This window comes from Theropithecus gelada, chromosome 9 (assembly GCF_003255815.1).
Source record: "Theropithecus gelada isolate Dixy chromosome 9, Tgel_1.0, whole genome shotgun sequence".
Taxonomy (NCBI): Eukaryota; Metazoa; Chordata; class Mammalia; order Primates; family Cercopithecidae; genus Theropithecus; species Theropithecus gelada.
The window spans coordinates 92,772,958-92,793,062 of record NC_037677.1 but is presented as its reverse complement, the minus strand read 5'-3'; the positions used below and the strand labels follow the sequence as shown (position 1 = coordinate 92,793,062).

Here is a 20,105-nt window from a genome sequence, read left to right as displayed (position 1 = left end):
AAAAAAAAAGAAAATGAAAGAACAAAAGAAGAAAGAGAAAGAAGAAAGATGAAAGAAAGAAGAAAGAAAGAGAAAGAAAGAAAGAAAAAGAAAGAAAGAAAGAAAGAAAGAAAGAAGAAAGAAAGAAAGAAAGAAAAGAAAGAAAGAAAGAGAAAGAAAAGGAAAGGAAAGGAAGAAAGGAAAGAAAGGTGATATATAGCTATAGATCTTCAGCAAGGTTTATCTTCTAGACCTAACAATGAGTCCCATTGGTGCAAGCGTATGAATGCTGGTGTATCCGTCAGCATAGGCTAGCTTATGCTGCAACAACTATCCCCCAAATCTCAGGGGTTTTACATAAGATTTATTTCTTGTCCACACTACACGTTCATTTCTGGTCATCTGGAAACTCTTCCATATCATCCTCAGTCAGGACCAGGCTGACGGAGCAGCAGCATCAGAACATCGCTGGGTTTTATAATACAGGGAAAGAAAGGGTGACACATGACACACTGGCTTTTAAAACTGCCTGGAAATGATATATTACTTCTACTCATTTCATTGATCACAGCAAGTCATGTGAATGTCCTTAACTTCATGACAAGAACAAGGCAAACTAGCAACATTGGTGGGCAGCAGTAATGACTCTCACGTGTGGCATTTGTAGATACAAAAATGACTATAATTCTTCTTTTTGTTCTAAAATTTCACTTTATCCTACCTTATTCTTAATATTTTAGATAAAGATTTCTAAAAATTAGAAAAAGTCCACTGCAACAATGTTTGTATACCCACAAAATTCATATACTAAAACCCCAGCCCCCCACGTAAAAGTATTGAGTGGTTGGGTCTTTGGGACATGATTAGGTTATGAGGCTCCAGAGAGATCCCTCAGCCTCCATGTGAGGACACAAAGAGAGGACAGCTGCCTAGGAACCAGAAAGCAGGCCGTCACCAGACACTGAATCTCCTGGCACCTTGATCTTGGACTTCCCAGCCCCCAGAACTGTGAGAAACAACTTTCTGTTGTTTATAAGCCACTCAGTCTGTGGTGCTCTGTTTTAGCATCCCAAACGGACTAAGACAGCCACCTGTCATTTAGAATGGTTCAGCTTTTTAAGCTGACCAGTTGTTGCAGGGAAGACCATCCATGTGATTGGGCTTGTACAAATTTAAATGGTGACAAAATATAAATGATCCGAGATTCTCAGAGTTGGTGGCCCCAACCTTTCTCCCACTAAGGGCATTCCATCTGTGGTTTCTAAGGAGATGATTTCCAGGCCTAACTTCCAAAGAAGGAGAGCTTACTCACTTCATCCATTCCTTCTCCTTTAGGTAACAATGCCAAATTCATTTTGCAGAACCACCTCTTCTTCCATTGGAGGGACCCTCATTGGGGGGACTGTTAGCCAGGTGGTGCCTCATCCTTGGCCATATGAACCAAGCCAGACCAACCAAGTCCTCTTCATGGGACTGGAGTCCTGATCAGAGAAGCAAAAGGGCTGAGATATTTTGGAGCTCACTTTCTCTGGAAGGACACCTCCAAAAGACTGTCTGGTAGTTGCTGATCCTGAAGGCTTGGGAGCAATCTCACTCTGTCTTTCCAGAGCCTGGTTCTCTAGCTCTCTTTTCTTTCTGAGAGCTCCACTATACCCAGTCAATAAATTCTCCTTTTTAGTATTGTGTTGTATTGTATTGTGGTATTGTGTTGTATTGTATTGTATTGTATTTATTGTATTGTATTGTATTATATTGTATTGTATTGTATTTTGAGATGGAGCCTTACTCTCTTGCCCAGACTGGAGTACAATGGCACAATCTTGGCTCACTGCAACCTCCACCTCCTGGGTTCAAGCAATTCTCCTGCCTCAGTCTCCTGAGTAGCTGGGATTACAGGCATGCGCCACCATGCCCGGATAAGTTTTGTATTTTTAGTAGAGATGGGGTTTCGCCATGTTGGCCAGGCTGGTCTCAAACTCCTGACCTCCGGTGATCCACCCGCCTAGGCCTCTCAAAGTGTTGAGATTACAGGCATGAGCCACTGCGCCCGGCCAAATTCTTCTTTTTAAAAAATTAAGCAGAGTCTGGTTTTGTTGCTTGTGACCAGGCGATCATGACTGATGGACACTTAGGCAGGGGCACCACTTGCCTGAAGATGTCAACAATTCCTCTAAAGAGATAACGTGTCAGAAGGGAGAGTTATGGATCAGTGGATGCACAGCAAACAAAAGTGCCAAAAAGGACCTCACTGGCCCTCCCCATCCACAAACAGCCTTGCCAGAGAGTGCTGGGGCCATGAACTGGAGTTCTGTGGTCCAGGATGATTCTATGCCAGTCAAGGAAAATTAAAAGCATCATTTGTACAAGCTGTGCTGATTTAAGTAGTCTAATTGCTGTAAATTGTATCATCCCCGCTTTGCAGATTAAAAGACTCAGACTGGAAGAAGTTATTTCACTTGCCTAAGACCATGCAGCTTCCAGTAGGGCAGCTGTGGCTCCAAACATAGATCTCTCCAGACCATGTTGTCACCAGTAGGTTCAGTTTAGGCTGTCACTGTGGAGTCTTGGAAACTGGAAGCCCACGAGGCAGAGGCGGCACTGGTCTTGCTGAGGATAGCGTCAGTGTCGGCCATGTTGCAGGTGGCTGATTACCACAGTCTAAGAACGGATTAGAACAGCAGCTGTCACCCCTGACTGCTCATTAGCGTCCCCTGGGGATGCCCCTGCCTCACTCTGATCAATTAAGTCAGAGTCTCTGAGGGCGGGTTCTAGGCATCAAGAGTTTTTATAACCAGCCCCCCTACTGCCTCCTAGGTGATTCAGGTATGCAACCAGGATGGAAAAACCACCTGATTAAAGGCAATCTGGTCTCCACTATGCCACTAAACTGCTCTTGTCAAGGCCACCAGCAACCCTCATACTGGGAATCAGAAGGCTCTTCTGGCCTTTTCGGAGGCTACCTCTCAGCAGCAGTTGATACAATTAACCAACATCCATTCCCCTTCTTGAATCAAATTTCTTCCTGTGACCCCCAAACTTCTCTGATTTTCCTGCCTCACTCAACTCTCCTTGCTGGCGACGCCCCCTCTTCCAGGCTGCTAAATATCTGTGAACCCCTGGCAGCTATCCTGGTCCTCTGCCCTGTCTACCTGCTCATGCACACCTGTGGCTTTAAAACCATCCACAGACCGGCCACTTCCAAACGGATGCCTTCAGCCCCAGACCCCCTTTATCCAATTGCCTGCTTGGCACCTCCACTTGGACAGCCCCTAGGCTACTCAGGTGTAAGGGTAATCTGTTTCTCCAGTATTACCTGCCTAAGCCAATAGTGTCTCCATTTTTGTTAGTCAAGCCCCAAACCCAGGAATTGGCTTTATTCTTCTCTTTCCCTCACCTCTCCCTTCCCCTGCCCCATAGTTTTTTCATCATCAAATGCCAGTGGCTCCACCTCCGCAGTAAGTCACACACTCATTCACTGCTCTCTTCCTACAGCAGCCACCTTCATCACTCACCTGAACTCCACTAGCCAGCCACCTGCTTCCACTCTCTTCCCCTGTAATCTTCACTCCACAGAGAAGCCCTAGCAATCTCGGTCACCAGCAATTACATCATGCATCTCTCCCACTGAAAAACCGTTGGGAAAGGCCCTAAGGGTGAAAATCTTGCCATGCCCTCCCATGCTGCATCAAAAGGGCTAAAACTCACTCCTTCGGGTTCTGCGAGTGCACCGAGCTTGCAGGGCTTAGCATTTGCTGTGGTTTCTGCCTGGGACTCTCCTCCCTCAACCCTTCACATGTCTGCCTTCTTCTCACCTTTCATGCACAGCTTCAGTGTCATCTCCCAGAGTCATCTAACGCAACGGCCTCCTCTCTCACTTGAGTCGCTCTCTCCTTACATTCCTGTCTGCTCCTTTCACAGTGGTTTTCATTTCAATGGCCTAATCATTGGTTTAATTCTGTGGTTTTACTGGCAACTCATTCACCATTTTAAAGAGGCAAATCCCTAACAGGGAAATTGTAAGTTACAAAGCAGCCCAAGTCCATGGCTTCCTCCAGGTCTAGAGAGCTTCCCACCCAAAATGCAAAAACAGAGAGGGGGTGAGGCCAAACTCACACCAGGCAGCTCATTGTCCAGTGAGTGCAGCACCTTGAGGCGGCTGGAGCCCCCAGCAGTGCTACTCCTGAAACAGAATGGGCCCCCACCCCTCCTCCAGACATCGTGAACGTCCATGCTGTTGTCCATGTAACACATTGACTCCATCATGAGCAGTAACATGGTTAATGTGGGCTTCTGTTAGCTGGGGATGGAGTGGCCAGCCTCAGCCTTGTGTAACCCATTGTTTCCAAAGAGCTGCAGGCTGTAGAAGGCCCCAAGCTCTCAGGCCAGCTGTGGCTTCTTTGCTGAGATGGAGGTGTAGCCAAGAAAGCAGCCTGAAAAGTAAGAAGGACAAAAAGTCAAGGCAAAGAGGGTGGGTGAACCAGGCCATACACGGTGGCCATGGAGCAGCAGCCCATCTTTCCCGAGGGATGGACTGAGGGCTTGGCTACTCCCCTGACCATAAATGGCTTGACTAGGGTTCTCTTGGAGCCACCTCTCAGCCTGCCTCTGCAGCTTTGTCAGCTAACTGTTCCTACAAATGAAAGACACAAGCCAATAACGCCAGCGAGAAAGGAGCTTGCCAAAGGCAGTGTACGAAGAAGGTTCTTGGGAGACTATCAGAAATGGTGAGTGAGAACTGGCATCTCTTCTCAATCAAACCTTCATTGCTTACTATGAAGAACAATTCCCAGGCTTCTAAAGCTCACATCTCCTAATTCAATTAAATGTACAATGAAGCAAACGGACTTGATTTTAAATTATTTTCGCATATGCAAAATACTAATACTTTTTTAAACTTCTCACTGAATATTTGCTGATCTTGTCTGTCTTTTATTTTGATATTAAGGTTTGTTTTTAAACCCCCACCCCTACATAAAAGAGTGCAGAGTAGATGTTTCATTTATGTTCACTTTCTAGTTGAAGCAATGGATCTGATCAGCGATTTTACCTGTCTTACTTGTTTAATCTGGCTTTTTGTTCCATTATCAGCAACATGGATGGTCATCATTGATCAGAAATTTTCCATCTTTCTTGTTTACCTGTGATACATGTTTGGTTGTGACTCAATCAAATGAAGTTTGCTAAGTTAGAAGAGAAAACAGAAGAGGGTTCTGTGATTTACTAAAGAATTATGGAAACAACCTAGGTGTCCATCAGTGGATGAATGGATAAAGGGACTCTGGTTTATATGTATATATACAATTGAATATTAGCTTTAGAATAGGTGGAGCCCCTGTCATTTGCCATGTTTGTCCCATTTGGACCTGGAGGACATTATGCTAAGTGAAATAAGCCAGACACAAAAAGAAAAATATTGCATAATCTCACTTTCTTGTGGAATCTTTTTTTTTTCCCCTCACAAAAAGGATTATTAAAAGGAGTAGAACTCAGTCTTTGGAGTTAGGAAGATCTGTGATCTAACTTGATCTCTACCACTTATAAGCTGGTGAGCAAAAACCTATCTTGGTTTCAGTTGCCACAGGTATAATGTAGGAATAACAGTGCTCCCTTCATGGGGAGGTTGTGAGTACGGGGTCTTATACCCAGCATACCTTCAATAGCAGTAAGTTTTTATCCTGTCTCTTCCTCCTTTCTCTCACAAACGGCAAACTTATAATGAAGGACGTTCAGTCACTGAAATCCCAAAATGCCTTCAGAATCATTGTGTAGATATTGCGTAGCGCTCAGACTAGCAGTAAGCAATAATTGCATTGTATCAAATTTTAGTACTTTGATTATTGCTAACTCATGCTTGCAATTCCATTCCACAAGAACTTTCCTATCCTTAGCTCTGTGCTGGCCAGGCCATAAAGAATATGCTACCACGTGATCCCTAAAACACAGAGGGCGTTTTACAGTTTGGGAGAAAGGAGCTGCCACAGACAATGTTACGGTATTCCCTTGGGTCTTATCTTGTGAAGTGGGCAAGGCAAGTTAATAGCATCCCATTTTGAGAATGGGAAAACTGAGCCTTGGAGAATAGATTTGTTGTGAGAAAATGGAGACCAGAGAGTTTGAGTGACTTATCCAAGACTACACAGCTCCTAAGTGGCTAAGTCTGGACTCGAATCTAGATCAGGTGGCTCCAAGCCCAGGGTTGCATCACCCTACTCAGCTGTGCCTCTGAAGGGCACTGCATCAGATTCTTCTCCACCCCAATTTGTGCGATGTTTTTCTCTCCATGAGAGCGCTGTACTGTGTTTCTACAAAATATGAGTGTCTTTCTAAAATTGGCCAAAATCTCCGTCATCCAAGTGTTGATAAACAACGCATGCATGGCCCACTTGTTGCTGCACGCCCTCTTCTGCTGTCCTCCCAAAGGAAGCTTTGTCTTAGGGCTGCTGACATCAGTCCTCGGTGCCCACTGATGAGATAAGGCTCTGGGCAGCTGCATTCAGTGCAGCGACCATCCAGTGTCCTTGCAGCACCTGTTGGTTTGGTGCTAGTGTGAAGAGAGGTGGTTAGGTCCCTCGAGCAAGAGGCCCCTGACCTAAGAGGCCCAGACATCCCTGTGCTCCAACATCATCCCAGAAGCAGAGGTGCACAGTGCTGTTGGCCTGGGTGCTCTGATTCATCCACAGAGACTATTGGAGTTGCTTGGAAGCCCTGCAGAATGGTGGAAAGAGGTTGTCACCAGGACACTCAGGTTCTGGTGATGGCTAAGTAGTTGTTTGGACTTGGGAAACCTGTTCAAATTCTTGAGGCTTGGTTTATTTTCTATAAAATGTGGGTGTCCTATTGCCAAGAGGCAGAGAAGTGAGCAGAGTCACCACTGAGGCGTGCTAGCTGAGCAGGGCCACCTTGATTGAAGGACATAATATTTGGGGCAAAAGCCAAGGGGACTTACACATTCTACGTGCTTAAAACACTCTGGTTCACAAAAGATTTTCTTGTTCATTAACCCATCTGAATTCCAACCCATCAGTAAGTCAGCTGAAATAGGTGTTTTGTCAGTTTGCCTGTGTTGGGGTGAGCTCCTCTGTTACTGTCTTTCGGGTTGGGGTTGAGTCACACAGACCGGAGCCCATTGACTGGTTTTGAGACATAGGCTCTAACTATTCTCATTTGTCCATGAAGTGATTTTTATGAGTCCCTGGGTTTCAGTTTCCTCTGCTGGAAAATGAGGATTTTGAGAGAGATGATCTTTCAGGTAATTCAGGTGTGAAACATGATTCTTTTGGATTCTTTAATGTTTCACAACATTCCTCTTGTTGGATAACATTTAATTTTAAAACTTAGTAAATGCATTTTTTCTAGAATGACAGAATCTGGTCTTGGGATGCTGGGAAGACGGGGAGCTGTGGTATAGGCCAAGCCCAGGAAAATCTCTGGGGGTCAGGGAGGCCAAGGCTGAAGGAGGGCCCAGCCAGGAGGCATTAATCCAGGGTGGCTGGACCCAAAGGGCTGAGAGTCCAGAAAGTGGGAATAAGACCACTTCCACCCAGGGAAAGAGGGGAAAATAGTTTCACTGGCTGAGTCAGAACAGATCTACCCATCATTCCAATCTAGGTAGGGAAAGGACTTGGTAAGGAGCAGCCTGGAAAAGCTGGACTAACAGGGACTGGGGACAGGGAGAAGAAAGGAGCCACCTGAGGCCCTGGGCAGGCTATTTGGTGCTCCATTGAGCCCACAATCTTTAAATTTAGACTCCATATTTGTTGGAGAGATGAGACCAGCTACTAAGTGAGGGGAGGAAAGAGAAGGGTTTGCTGCTCGCCTGTCCTCCTGGCCACTTCAGCTCCAGCAGCCTAGAACCTCTGCCTCAGATGCAGCAAAAACAGAAGCCTTGCCTTGCCCAGGTAAGGATCAGGTGTTCTTGTCAGACCGTGCCCTTTGGGGGTCTTACCTTCTACTCCAAGGAGAAAACACAAAGTACTTCTAAATTCACCAGTTTTCTCTCTCAAAGAAGTTCTAGGGGAATAAACATAATTTTAGCATTTTGCTGAATTTCTAGTAAGTGTTTGGGGCCCTTATGAATGGGACCCCTCAGGCAATAGCCTTGCAGGCTGCCTCTTCATCTGATCCTGGTTCAGGACCTGGTTGGGGGCGGTGGCAAGACTGACTTGATGCTGAGGGAGGAATTCATGACAGGCTTCTTTCCTCCCCTTCCTTCTTTTGGGGCCCAGATTGGGCATGATGATGGGGGCTGGCTGAGTCTATAGGATCAATGACCTCTTGGAATCCACCAGGGTCAGTGAGTTTGAGGAAGTCAGGAGCTTGCTTGCTGACCATCCCTGGGAGCTTTAATATTTACTTCTATCTTGCAGAGTTTTTCACTGAACTTCACCCTGCCGGCGAACACAGTAAGTACAGCAGCCCCCATTCACCAGGCAACGCAGAGAAGACCAGTGCAGAATTTACAGTAGATCTCCAGAGCTCACATAAACCTCACACATAGTGATAAGTTACACAGACTTTCTTTTTTTTCTTTCTTTCTTTTTCTTTCTTTCTTTTTCTTTTTTTTTTTTTTTTGGAGACAAGGTCTTGCTCTGTCACCCTGGCTGGAGTGCAGTGGCATGATCTTGACTCACTGCAACTTCCACCTTTTGGGTTCAAGCGATTCTCTTGCCTCAACCTCCAGAGTAGCTGGGATTACGGGCGCGCACCACCATGCCTGGCTAATTTTTGCACTTTTTTAGTAGAGACGGGGTTTTGCCATGTTGGCCAGGCTGGTCTCGAACTCCTGACCTCAGGTGATCTGCCCACCTCAGCCTCCCAAAGTCCTGGGATGATAGGTGTGAGCCACTGTGCCCGGCCATTTACATAGACTTTCAAAACGCACTCAGGAATAGTTGAGAGGTGCTGAGATAATTTATTTCCATTATAAAATTTATAAATATACATTTTGAAAACGAAAATAGGAAAACAACAACAACAATAAAACATCTAAACTCTCATCAGCAGAAAACTGGTATAACCCCTTCCTGTCCTGTTGGGCGTTACATAAATTTTGACTTTTGTTGCTTTGTACTATTGTTTCCTTACTCTGTATATAATTTTATATCTAAATGTCCTCCACTAGTCATTATAACCATAACTGTTATATGGTTGATCACATAATCATGTGATCGTATTATGATCGCATAATATTTTTTCAAGTTAATTTTTTTTTAGTTGATTAACTATCATTAGGAATAACTTTGTGATACATGGCATTATAGGGAATCCTCATCTGCATTTAAGATAATTTCCTTATATGTATTCTAAAACGGGAATGATTGGGTCAACAAGAATGAACATTTTATGGCTCTTGATTATGGCATTTAGTTGCAAGTCAAAATTGAGATTTTCAACTGTCAATGGTAGAGTTTCGGTCCACAGCTGATCCTCCATCTTCTGTTTGCACATTGCATGTAGATAACACTAACAGCCAAGGTTGTTATCTGATCAGCAGTGCTGCTATGGTTGAGCAAGGCATTTTTCTGGCCCAGTTTTTTAGTGGGCTTGGCTGTGCCACATTTTTCTGATAAGCTGTATGATTATTCAAAGAGAATAAACTGATTCTTACTTGTAAGAGGACTCCTAAGCCAGTGCTCATTTTACTGAAACATGGGGGCATAGTTCTAGAGAGTAGCATCAAGTTAGAACCTGGTGACTTATTGCTGGACCTGTGGTGCCCACTACTGTCTGCCCAGACCTCTGTGAACTGAATACACTGGCACCTGCTCTAGCCTTTGGTAGGGGGCACTTCTGAACCTCCCCAACTTGCTCTGCTTCCCTGCTTCAGCTTCTGCCTGTTGGCTTCAGGCTAATTCCCTAATTCTTCCTCCTTTTCCTGTTAAAACCTTTCCCTTCCATCACTGCTGGAACTTTCCCCTGGCTGTCGGAACCCAGCAGGTCCATAGACACTCCAGATTCTGTGTTATCTTGGCCCATCACATCAAGAGAATGCAGAGAAGCAAGAAGCCATTTTTTGGGGAGTGGGGGTGAGTAGGATGGACGAGGGCCCTTATGTGGCCAGTCATCACCCTTTGGAGTACTTTCGTGGTTAACAGCTCATTTCTCTGAGAACTGTCTCTTCACCCCTTTGATCCCGTGCAGAGCAACCAACCATCTTGCTTTGCCTGGTGTTGTCTGTTTTTAGCACTGAAAGTCCTGGGCAGCTCTCTGGACAATGGGGATGGTAGGTCATCCTGCCTGGAAGTCACATTTCTCCTGCATAACCCTTCCACTTCAGTGCAGCTGGGTAGCCTGGGAATGCCAGTGCCCTGGGAAGTGGGGCAGAGGTGGACACCTGGATCTCTGTGGGGAGTTTGGAACAGGGCTCCCTGCTGGCCATTCCCTGCTGAGGACTGAAATGTCAAATTCAGTCAATTTGTCAGTTCAGTCTATACTGAACTGTCAAGTATGAAAAATGGGGCTCAGACACTGCATTAGGCCATGGAGGCCATGTAGCACAGTGGTTAAGAGCGTGGATCCCAGAGCCAGACTGTTTGTGGGGGGGGGGGGGTGTCACCTAGGGCTGTGTGACCTTACACAAGTTGCTTCACTTCTCTGTGCCTCGCTCCTCTCATCTGTAAAATGAGATCATCATAGTCCCATTAGTGTTCACTGGCAGTTGTATAGAATAAATAAGTCAACATGGGAAAAATTCTTGAACAGCCTGGCACATCTTAAGTGCTCCATGGCATTAGCTGGTACAATTAGCAGAAGTTTATGAGGGCAGAAAAATCCATCCGAAGAGAAAGAGAGAAGCAAACAGCAGAGAACATTAGAGGCAGGAGGCCATGCTGCTCCGGAGTGAAGGAAAAAGGAGGGTGCCTTCAGTTCACACAAGTTCCCCGTTCCGAGCTCCAGTCCCTGGAGAAAGCAGCTTCCCACCTGTCCTTGGGCTCCATGGAACACTACTATATTCTTAGAGTTAACACCTTCCTTTTTTTTTTTTTTTTTTTTTTTTGGTCAAAGCCACCCTAAATATATTTCTGTACTCTGAAGACAGGAAGCCTTACCTGAAACAATGGCTGATTCTTCCTACTGCCCTTAGAAACAGAACACCTTAGGGAAATGCAGGATTAAAGTAATGTGGGGGTGGGGGAGATTGTGATTAGGTCAAAGTACAACCATTTAAGTACCAAGTGTCAGTGCCTGGTCATCAAAACTTTCTTTTGATGGGCGCTCTCTGGGAAAGAGGTCTGGGCTTGGAAGTCAAACACCCAAGTTTAGTTTAGAGTTATGGTTATCTGTGAAACCTTGGACAAGTCCCGTAACTTCTCTGAGATCTATTACATTTTATTTGTAAAATGGAGTTAATAATTGTCAAAAGTCCAAGCCCCAGGACTCCAATATACTCGATGAGATTGCTGAGAGTATTAAATAAATAACAGATCTGGACAGAGCTTTGCAAAGTATAAAGGGATAACAAGAGTTCATACTTCTGCTCCTCATTCGATCCTCCTAATAACCCTAGAGGCAGCTACTACTATCCCTATAGATATTGTATAGATGGAGACAGGCAGCCCCTTATCTTGTGAATGGAGAATTGGCTGTTCTATGGCAGGCAGTGTGAGCCCAGGACCTGTGCTCTTAATCCCACAGCATACCACTCAGTGTGGTTTACACAGTTTCTCATGCAGAACTTTGTTCCTTTAGATTTCTTAATCAAGGTAAACTCTTGCCTGAAATATCTTATAGATGAGTGAAATCCAATAACCTTGCTTAAGAGGTGAACCAGAAGCATGTAATGCATTCGTTTCATCTGGAATTATCCCCAGGAGCATGGATGTTTGACAACTTCTGCCATTTGCTTCGTCACATACTTACTTGAAAACAAGCAAGGCTTCCTTAAAGAGCCTTGCTTCCACCAGTGTTTATATGTGTTTCCCTTCTAGCAATGGGGACAAGTAGGCCCAAAGTGTGCCAAGTGTGCTGACTGGGACACAAGGAAGCCCTTTTGAGTTGTAAAATGTGTCATGGCACATCCGCAGGGTGAATAATGAAGGCATTGCCTGAATTTCCTAATTCTTTTCTCCTGGTAGCCAAATTTTATATTCCAGTTCTTACCTGGGAAGCAATCAAATTAGGTTCTGTTTGGTAGTTGTTAACAGAAAGTTTAGCAAAGGGATAAACTTTAGGCTTTATGGCCTAACCTTTGGCAGATTGTCTTATATAATGTGTATTCTATAGACTTTTTGTTCTTTTACAATATATGTTCTTTTTCCATACAGACATCCTCTCCTGTTACAAGTGGGAAAGAAACGGTAACTATAACACTTAAATTTATAAAATGGGGATAATAATAATGCTCCATCCGTCTTGTGCGTTTGTTTTGAGCTTTAAAGTTTGATAGGTGAACTGTCACTAAGCACAGAATCTGGCTCAACAATTATTCTTGACCAGCTCAGCTCAAAAGTGAGGGAGAACATGCGAAATCACAGATGGATTTCACAAAGTGTTGAGCAAAAGAAGCCAGACACAAGGAGTGTATATCTTATATTTGCATCTATCTTATGCTGAAAAACAGACAAAACTACTCTATGGCAATAGATTTCAGAATAGCGGTCACGCACAAGGAGGCTGGAAGGGATTTGAGGGGGATCCTGAGATGCTGCTAATGTTCTGTTTCTTGATCTGGGTGTTGGTCTTATGGGTGTATTCCTCATGTGAAAAGTCATCAACTTATATATTTATGATTCATATACTTTTATTATTCTTCAATAAAATCAATTCCCCCCAAAAGTGAAGGTGAATCCATTATTAAATGAGTTGCACTTTTATAGGGATTCTGCAGATGATCTTCAATATTTCCAGATAGTCTGCAAATCTGAAAACTTATGTGACTAAAAGCATGACTATTTCCACTCCAATCAAAGCAAAATAGGAATTTGAAAATTAATTGGTTAATGCATTTAGTGCAAATAAATTTTTTTTGAAAGGCTAAAGGTCACTTTTATTTATTTTTTTATTATACTTTAAGTTCTAGGGTAGATGTGGACAACCTGCAGGTTTGTTACATATGTATACATGTGCCATGTCGGTGTGCTGCACCCATTAACTCATCATTTACATTAAGTGCAAATAAATTTTTTAAAATTCTTATTAAAATAGTGTGGTATGGCTGGGCACGGTAGCTCACGCCTGTAATCCCAGCACTTTGGGAGGCCAAGGCGGGCAGATCACGAGGTCAGGAGTTAGAGACCAGTCTGGCCAATATAGTAAAACCTCATCTCTACTAAAAATACAAAAATTAGCTGGGTGTGGTGGCACGGTGCCTGTAGTCCCAGCTACTTGGGAGACTGAAGAAGTAGAATCATTTGAATCCAGGAGGTGGAGGTTGCAGTGAGCCGAGACTATGCCATTGCACTGCAGCCTGGGCGACAGAGCGAGACTCAATCTCAAAAAAAAAAAAAAAAAAAAAAAAAAAAAAAGGTGTGGTATATAATAAAAGCTTTTATTTTTAGCCAAACAGGTGAAAATGGCATCTAATTGTTGCTCTGATTTGTATCTCAGCTTTTCCTATGTTGAGGAGACATTTGTATTTCTGTTCTAAAGAATACCAGTTCGTATCGTTTGCCCATGTTTCTATTTGATCATTACCCTTTCCAATAGATTTAAACTGTTTAAATTAAGTCCTATGAAAGTAAGTCATTTCTCATGTGTGTTACAAACATTTTTGCACATTATTTCATTACCCTTTTGATTTTGTAGATGATGTTTGTGATCCATGCAGATTTTTTGTTTTATTTTTATTCTATTGAATTTTTCCTTTATTCTTGAAGACTCTGGGCTTCCCCTGACCCTGTGCTTTTCATTCTGTGCCAGGACTGCGGGCCCTCTCTTGGATTAGCGGCGGCCATCCCCTCCCTGGTGGCCACAGCCCTGCTGGTGGCTTTACTATTTACTTTGATTCACCGAAGAAGAAGCAGCATTGAGGCCATGGAGGTGATTACCAGCTTCTTTGGGTCCAGATGTGTAGGCAGGCAGCATTCCAGTGAACTGGCTTTTGGACTAAGGGTGTCAGAATTCAGGGCCCATGTCTATTTCCTGAGGACAGGTTGCTGGAAGTTTCTGGGCCATAATTTCCACTGCAGACACAACATTAGGCACCAAACAGAGCTGATTTGTCATCAACTCTTCAGGTCAGTTGAGGAATTCCTGGCAAGGATAGTATTTGGGGTAACAAAAAGTAGCAGTGGAGAGGGATGTCTGTTGCCATGGCAAACACATGTCTGTACAGTGGGTGTGCTTTCTAAAGTTGAGAAACAAAAGTGCACAAGCTTCACAAAGAGAGGATGGAGATAATGTTAGGAAAGATAGAAGACGAAGAGGGGCTGAGGTGTCCATGGTAGGAATGTATCCAGAAGTACGTGGCTCTATCTATCTTTGCCTTTTTCACACATCTGAACATGTATAATTCACAAGGGAATCTATATCCTCCCCATCCAATCCATGCCCCCAATGCCAGACTGTTCTAGGGACTGTGTTTAGAATTCAAAGGCCACCTAGACCCGTATCCAACAAGGTTCCATGGTTGTGACAGAACTGCGTCACGTGGACTCTGGGTTCTAACTCCATTCTCTATTCGCATTCACAGTTGTTATCATATGGGTAAGCATTAATTAAGAGATGGAAAATTGAGGTTCTAAACCAGACTCTGCCCCTTTATGATTTATGTGATCCTGGACAACTTGGTTAGTTCAAGTGCAAAACAGGAGTCATAGAAACTACCCTCCCTATTTTAAGAGGTAGGGAAAGTTCTAAGGATGAAATGAGATAATGGATGATGAACATCTTTACGTGTAAAGATGTGTTGACAAGCTGTAAATTTTAAACACATTAAGACGTGTTGTGGTTGGTGGTGGTATTGTTTAAGTAATAGTTTCTCAACCTCTAATGCACTTTAAAATTATTTAGGAAGCTCAAATTTTCCAATCACCAAAGCCAATTAAATCAGAATTTCTGGATGACAAAGCTGTGGCACTGATCTTGAAAAAACAAAAACAACTTTTTAATTATAATTTCAAACTTATACTAAAATAGAGAGGAGAGTATAATGAAGCCAATTGTTAACTCATGGCCAATATTGTTTCATCTCTACTCTCACCCTGGATTATTTTTGGATAACTCACAATGATATTTCTTGGCTTGGGTATGGGTTTGGTTTGGTTTGAGGTGGGGATGTTATTAGATGCCTCTGTGTTTGTTTTGTTTGTTCTAATGCACACTCAGATTTAAAAACCACTGATTTTAATCATAGTTATGGTCAAATGCTATGCCCCTTCACTTCTTTTTCTTTCTTTCTTTTATTATTATTATTTTTTTCCAATTTAGGAAAGTGACAGACCATGTGAAATTTCAGAAATTGATGACAATCCCAAGATATCTGAGGTAAGAACTCTTGGTTATACTCTCTATATACCATTTACACAGTAAACAAGCTAAATGTTTTAAAGCTTTTCACGCACAAAAGAAGCACAGTATGAGCACATGTGGAAAGGAGACGACCAAGAGGAAGTTCAAGCACAAAGGAGGTTCTCAGTGCATTTTTATTGGCTGAACAGAAATTCAAGCTTCCTTTAATATTAGAAAATCAATTTAATATAATTTATTTTACTGACAAACTAAAATAGAAAACTCACGTGACCATCTCAATAGGGGAAGAAAGTTCAAAAAAATGTAACAGTGATATGAACTCTCAGCAAACTAAAAATGGAATGGGAACTTCCTTGACTTGAAAGAAGATGTCTTTTAAAAAAAAATACAGCTAACGTCATACCTAACAGTAAAATGTAGAAAGCATTCTCTTTAGATCAGAAATAAAACAAGGATGTTCACTAACACCACTTCTATTCAATATTATACTTTAGATCCTAGTCAATGAAGTAGGATTTTAAAAAATTAGACAGTATAAGCCTGGTGCAGTGGCTCATGCCTGTAATCCCAGCACTTTGGGAGACTGAAGCGGGTGGATCACCTGAGGTCAGGAGTTTGAGACCAGCCTGGCCAATATGGTGAAACCCCCGTGTCTACTAAAAATACAAAAAAATTAGCTGGGTGTGGTGGCGGGCGACTGTAATCCCAGCTACTCAGGAGGCTGAGGGAAGAGAATCGCTTGAATCTAGGAGGTGGACGTTGCCGTGAGCTGAGATCACACCATTGCACTCTAGCCTGGGTGAAAAGAGTGAGACTCCATCTCAAAAAAAAAAAAAAAAAAAAAAAATTAGAAAATATAACACTGAAAAGGAAGAAACAAAATTATGATTATTTGCAGATGATATGATTGTCGACATAGAAAAGCTAAATCTGGCTGCATGCAGTGGCTCACGCCTGTAATCTCAGCACTTTGGGAGGCCAAGGCGGGTGGATCACTGAGGTCAGGAGTTCTAGACCAGCCTGGCCAACATGGTGAAACCCCATCTCTACTAAAAATACAAAAATTAGCCAGGTGTGGTGGCAGGTGCCTGTAATCTTAGCTACTCGGAGGGGCTGAGGCAGGAGAATCGCTTGAACCTGGGAGGCGGAGGTTGCAGTGAGCCGAGATCGCGCCATTGTACTCCAGCCTGGGGGACAAGAGTGAGACTTCATCTCGGAAAAAAAAAAAGAAAGAAAGAAAAGAAAAGCTAAATCTACAGAAAAATTACTTGAATTAACAAGAAATTTTAACAAATTTACTGGATACAAAAATCAATATACAAAAGTAATTTACACTTTCAACATCAACAACAATTAGAAAAAGCGATTTTAAAAATTACCATTTTGTGATGGTAATTGGTAATAAAAATATGTAGAATGCTATGGAATAAATCTAACAAAAATATGTAATATCTTTATGGAAAATAATAAAACTTTGGTTAAAAAAACTATTAAATAATACCTAAATAATGGGGGTTATATACCATGCTCCTGGATAGAAAGTGTTAATAATATTACAATATCAAACAATGTTAATCTATATAATAAATGTAATTTCAATACAAATCCCAATCAATTTTTTTTCATGGAACTTAATGAGGTCCTTCTAAAATCTATATGAAATAAAGTAGAAAAAGAGTTAAAAAGACACAACAAACAGATAGGTGGAACAAACAGAAAATAAATAGCAAGATGGTAGATTTAAACCTAACCATATCAATGATCACATTAAATGTAAATAGTCTAGATACCCAAATTAACAGGAAGAGATATTCAGATTGGTTATAAAAACAAGGTCCAACCATATGATGCTTACAAAACTCACTTTAAATATAAATTCACAAATAGATTAAAAATTAAAAGACAAAAAAATGAGATACTTTGTTAACAATAAACAAAAGATAGTTGAGTGGCCTGAAAGCTCTCCCAAAGCAGTAAGATCAGGCAATTGTGGGTCTCTCCTCATTTGTTTTCTGTCTCTCAAGGACCATTGTCCTTCCTTGCCTGTTGTCTAGTGTCTTGAAAACTATTGCTTCAAATGTTGTGTCTGATTTTGGTTATTTCAGGTGGGAGGGTAAATGTGGTTGCTGTTAGTCCATCTTGTACGGAGGAATTCTCTGCAGTCGTTTTTAAAAAAAACCTATTTGTTTCCTTAAGAATCCTAGGAGATCACCCACACGTGAGAAGAATACGATGGGAGCACAAGAGGCCCACATATATGTGAAGACTGTAGCAGGAAGCGAGGAACCTGTGCATGACCCTTACCGTCCTACTATAGAAATGGAAAGAAGGAGGGGATTGTGGTGGCTTGTGCCGAGACTGAGCCTGGAATGATGCAGCTCAGTCAAGGAGCAGACCTGGCACTGGAACAGGGTTGAAAACCCAGGGTTTTGTACTTGGAGAGGAGAGATGCCAAGCTGCTTCTTAATCAATCCAAATTTCATTTACAGATCTGGAACACTTTGGGGCTGATTTGTCTCTTTAGGGGACATCCCCAACATGGTTAATTCCAACTCTCAGACCTTGTGCTTTAGTTAGTACATGTGACTCACCAGATGGGGTCCTTAGATCCTGTTCCTGCTCCCAGTGGGAATTTGCTTTTCTTTGTCATTTTGGGAAAGGGGCTTGGTTTCTGAGTATCTTGCCTTCTCATCTTTTTTTTTCATATCCTTTTTCTCAAAAAAGCCATCAGCTCTGACTTTCATGGAAGTGTTGCCAAGGTCAGCCTGGTGCAAGTTGGGATATAAATGAAACTTATGCAGGATGTATGAGAGGAAGCAGTTAATTGTTTCTGAATATCTCAGGGTAGAAATCACGTGGAACCACACATTCCCTGACCACAGGGAAGCACATGGCTCAGTCACGTCATACAGCAGTGGAAAGAATATGGATTCTTAAGTCACACCTACCACTGAGCAGCTGTACGACTTTGGAGAAGTTGTTTAACATTTCCAAGCCTCAGTTTTTGCTTTTTTAAAGGAGGGGAAATATTTGCCTCATGTCATAATTAAAAAGATTAAGAAATAAAGGGAAGTGTCTGCTACTTAGTTGCCAGTCAAAATGTTAGTTCTCTCTCTCTGCCTCCTTCCTCCTACCTCTTCCCATACTGCTTGCCTGATAAAATAGCTAGTCACCAGCATTTGTTCCCCATAGTCACAGGGTCACACAAGGGAACATTTAGGGCAAACTTTCAGCAAGGCCTGTGGTCCAAATTGTTATCTAAAGATGATTCTAGGTGTTGCTGGTAGTATGTGAATCTTCCAATCTAGGTGTGATCTTGTCCTCATATGAATCAGGAAAAGCCAGGTTCTTACAAGTTCCAAATTCCAAATACAGAGACTGGTGGTGTTACATTTAACCTTAAAGATGTTAATGTTGATGGAAATTCATGTTTCATATTAAAACAACACTTTGTCTTTACAATGAAACATTTTGCTTAATTTTTAAAGTAAGACATCATGATACCTCTGGTGGCAGCTCCTCAAATAACTTTAACTTTTGTGCTTTACGGATAGTTGTTAAACTTACAGTTTCTTTTATGTTGTTTTATAAAGGCTTCAGATTAAACAAGAGCCCTTAAGCCCATGCATAGCATTGCCGCTTCAGCTTGCTGAGGACTGTCTCCAAGGAGGCCAAATGGAAGAGGAGAGGCCACTTCAAGTGGTGTTGGCTCATGGAGCCTATTGGGCAAACTATAACCGGGTTGCCTTATTCTGTGTGGATTACTCCAGGATAGGCCACCCTCCAGCGTTCTCTTATCCCAGTAACTCCTCTTCCCATTTTCCAATCCCTCCCCAGCCTTTTTTTTTTTTTTTTCCCTTCTGTACTCTTCTTTTGCCTTCAATACAAATTTCATTTCCTCTGTGACTTTGGGCAGACTTCCTTCTAGCATGTGTCAGCTACCCCACCACCCAGCTGGGCTAGGAGACACCTCATTCATTGCTCCTACTTGTGTCTGTAATCAGAGAGTATTTAAGGAGGGCAGTTCTGTGATGGACTCTGTGTGTGTGTGTGTTGAAAGTAAAGATGGCTGGGGGAAGGCAAGAGTTTCTCCAAGGTATTATTAGAAATGAGGGCTCTATCTATTCTGTGGGAATGGAGAAAAGACCCAAGTCCTTGGATATCATGGGGAAAAGCTGTGTGGCAGAAAGAAAAATCAAGAGGACCCAAGTGGGTGGAGACAGGACCACAGGAATGGGCCAAGGAGCAACATCCTGCCATTCAGCCAGCTTGGGACAGGCTTTCACTTTCACTCCCATGAGGAGGCTTCCAGGCAGCCTGGTTCCTCCCAGTGGGAAGGCCTGGGTCCAGGGCATCTTAAGTTCATCCACCAGCTCCGTGAGCCACACAGATATCCCAGGAAATATTCCTTTCTCACACAAGGCTTCTGATTGCTCAGAAGCGTGCCCCTCTTCCCTGAATAACCAAGAACATGTTCTATAAACCCAGTCTCTGCCACATGTCAACACCTGCTCTTCAAAGCCCCTTCTGAAACTCAGTTTTGTGCCAAGTCCTCTGGATCTAATTACCTTAAACAAGCAGATTTAGCCATTTCTAAAGAGACGTGCCCAGTCATCCTGGTGCTTGTACTTCTCTTGCATGTCATGAAGGACCTTGGATTTACTGAGAACTCAGCCGTGGCCTTGGCTTTGATACTTACATGTGTCAGCCCTTGGGCC

General features: G+C 42.8%; 1 protein-coding gene across 8 annotated transcripts; it reads left to right on the top strand.

Annotated features, from left to right (window-relative positions):
- The first annotated feature begins 4,230 nt into the window (after positions 1-4,230).
- On the top strand, positions 4,231-19,710 carry OPALIN (oligodendrocytic myelin paranodal and inner loop protein). Of its 8 annotated transcripts, none has more exons than XM_025397564.1 (7): positions 4,598-4,703; positions 8,346-8,381; positions 10,163-10,201; positions 12,243-12,275; positions 13,837-13,956; positions 15,346-15,402; positions 17,584-19,710. In XM_025397564.1, the coding sequence occupies exons 3-7, from the start codon at positions 10,193-10,195 to the stop codon at positions 17,758-17,760; spliced, it is 396 nt and encodes a 131-aa protein (XP_025253349.1). In that variant the 5' UTR covers positions 4,598-4,703; positions 8,346-8,381; positions 10,163-10,192; the 3' UTR covers positions 17,761-19,710. The 8 variants fall into 8 exon arrangements, with proteins under 8 accessions (XP_025253354.1, XP_025253348.1, XP_025253352.1 ...); XM_025397565.1 differs by lacking the exon at positions 4,598-4,703 and adding an exon at positions 6,475-6,617; XM_025397569.1 differs by lacking the exon at positions 10,163-10,201 and having other exon boundaries at positions 4,231-4,703; positions 8,346-8,440.
- Positions 19,711-20,105: the final 395 nt, after the last annotated feature.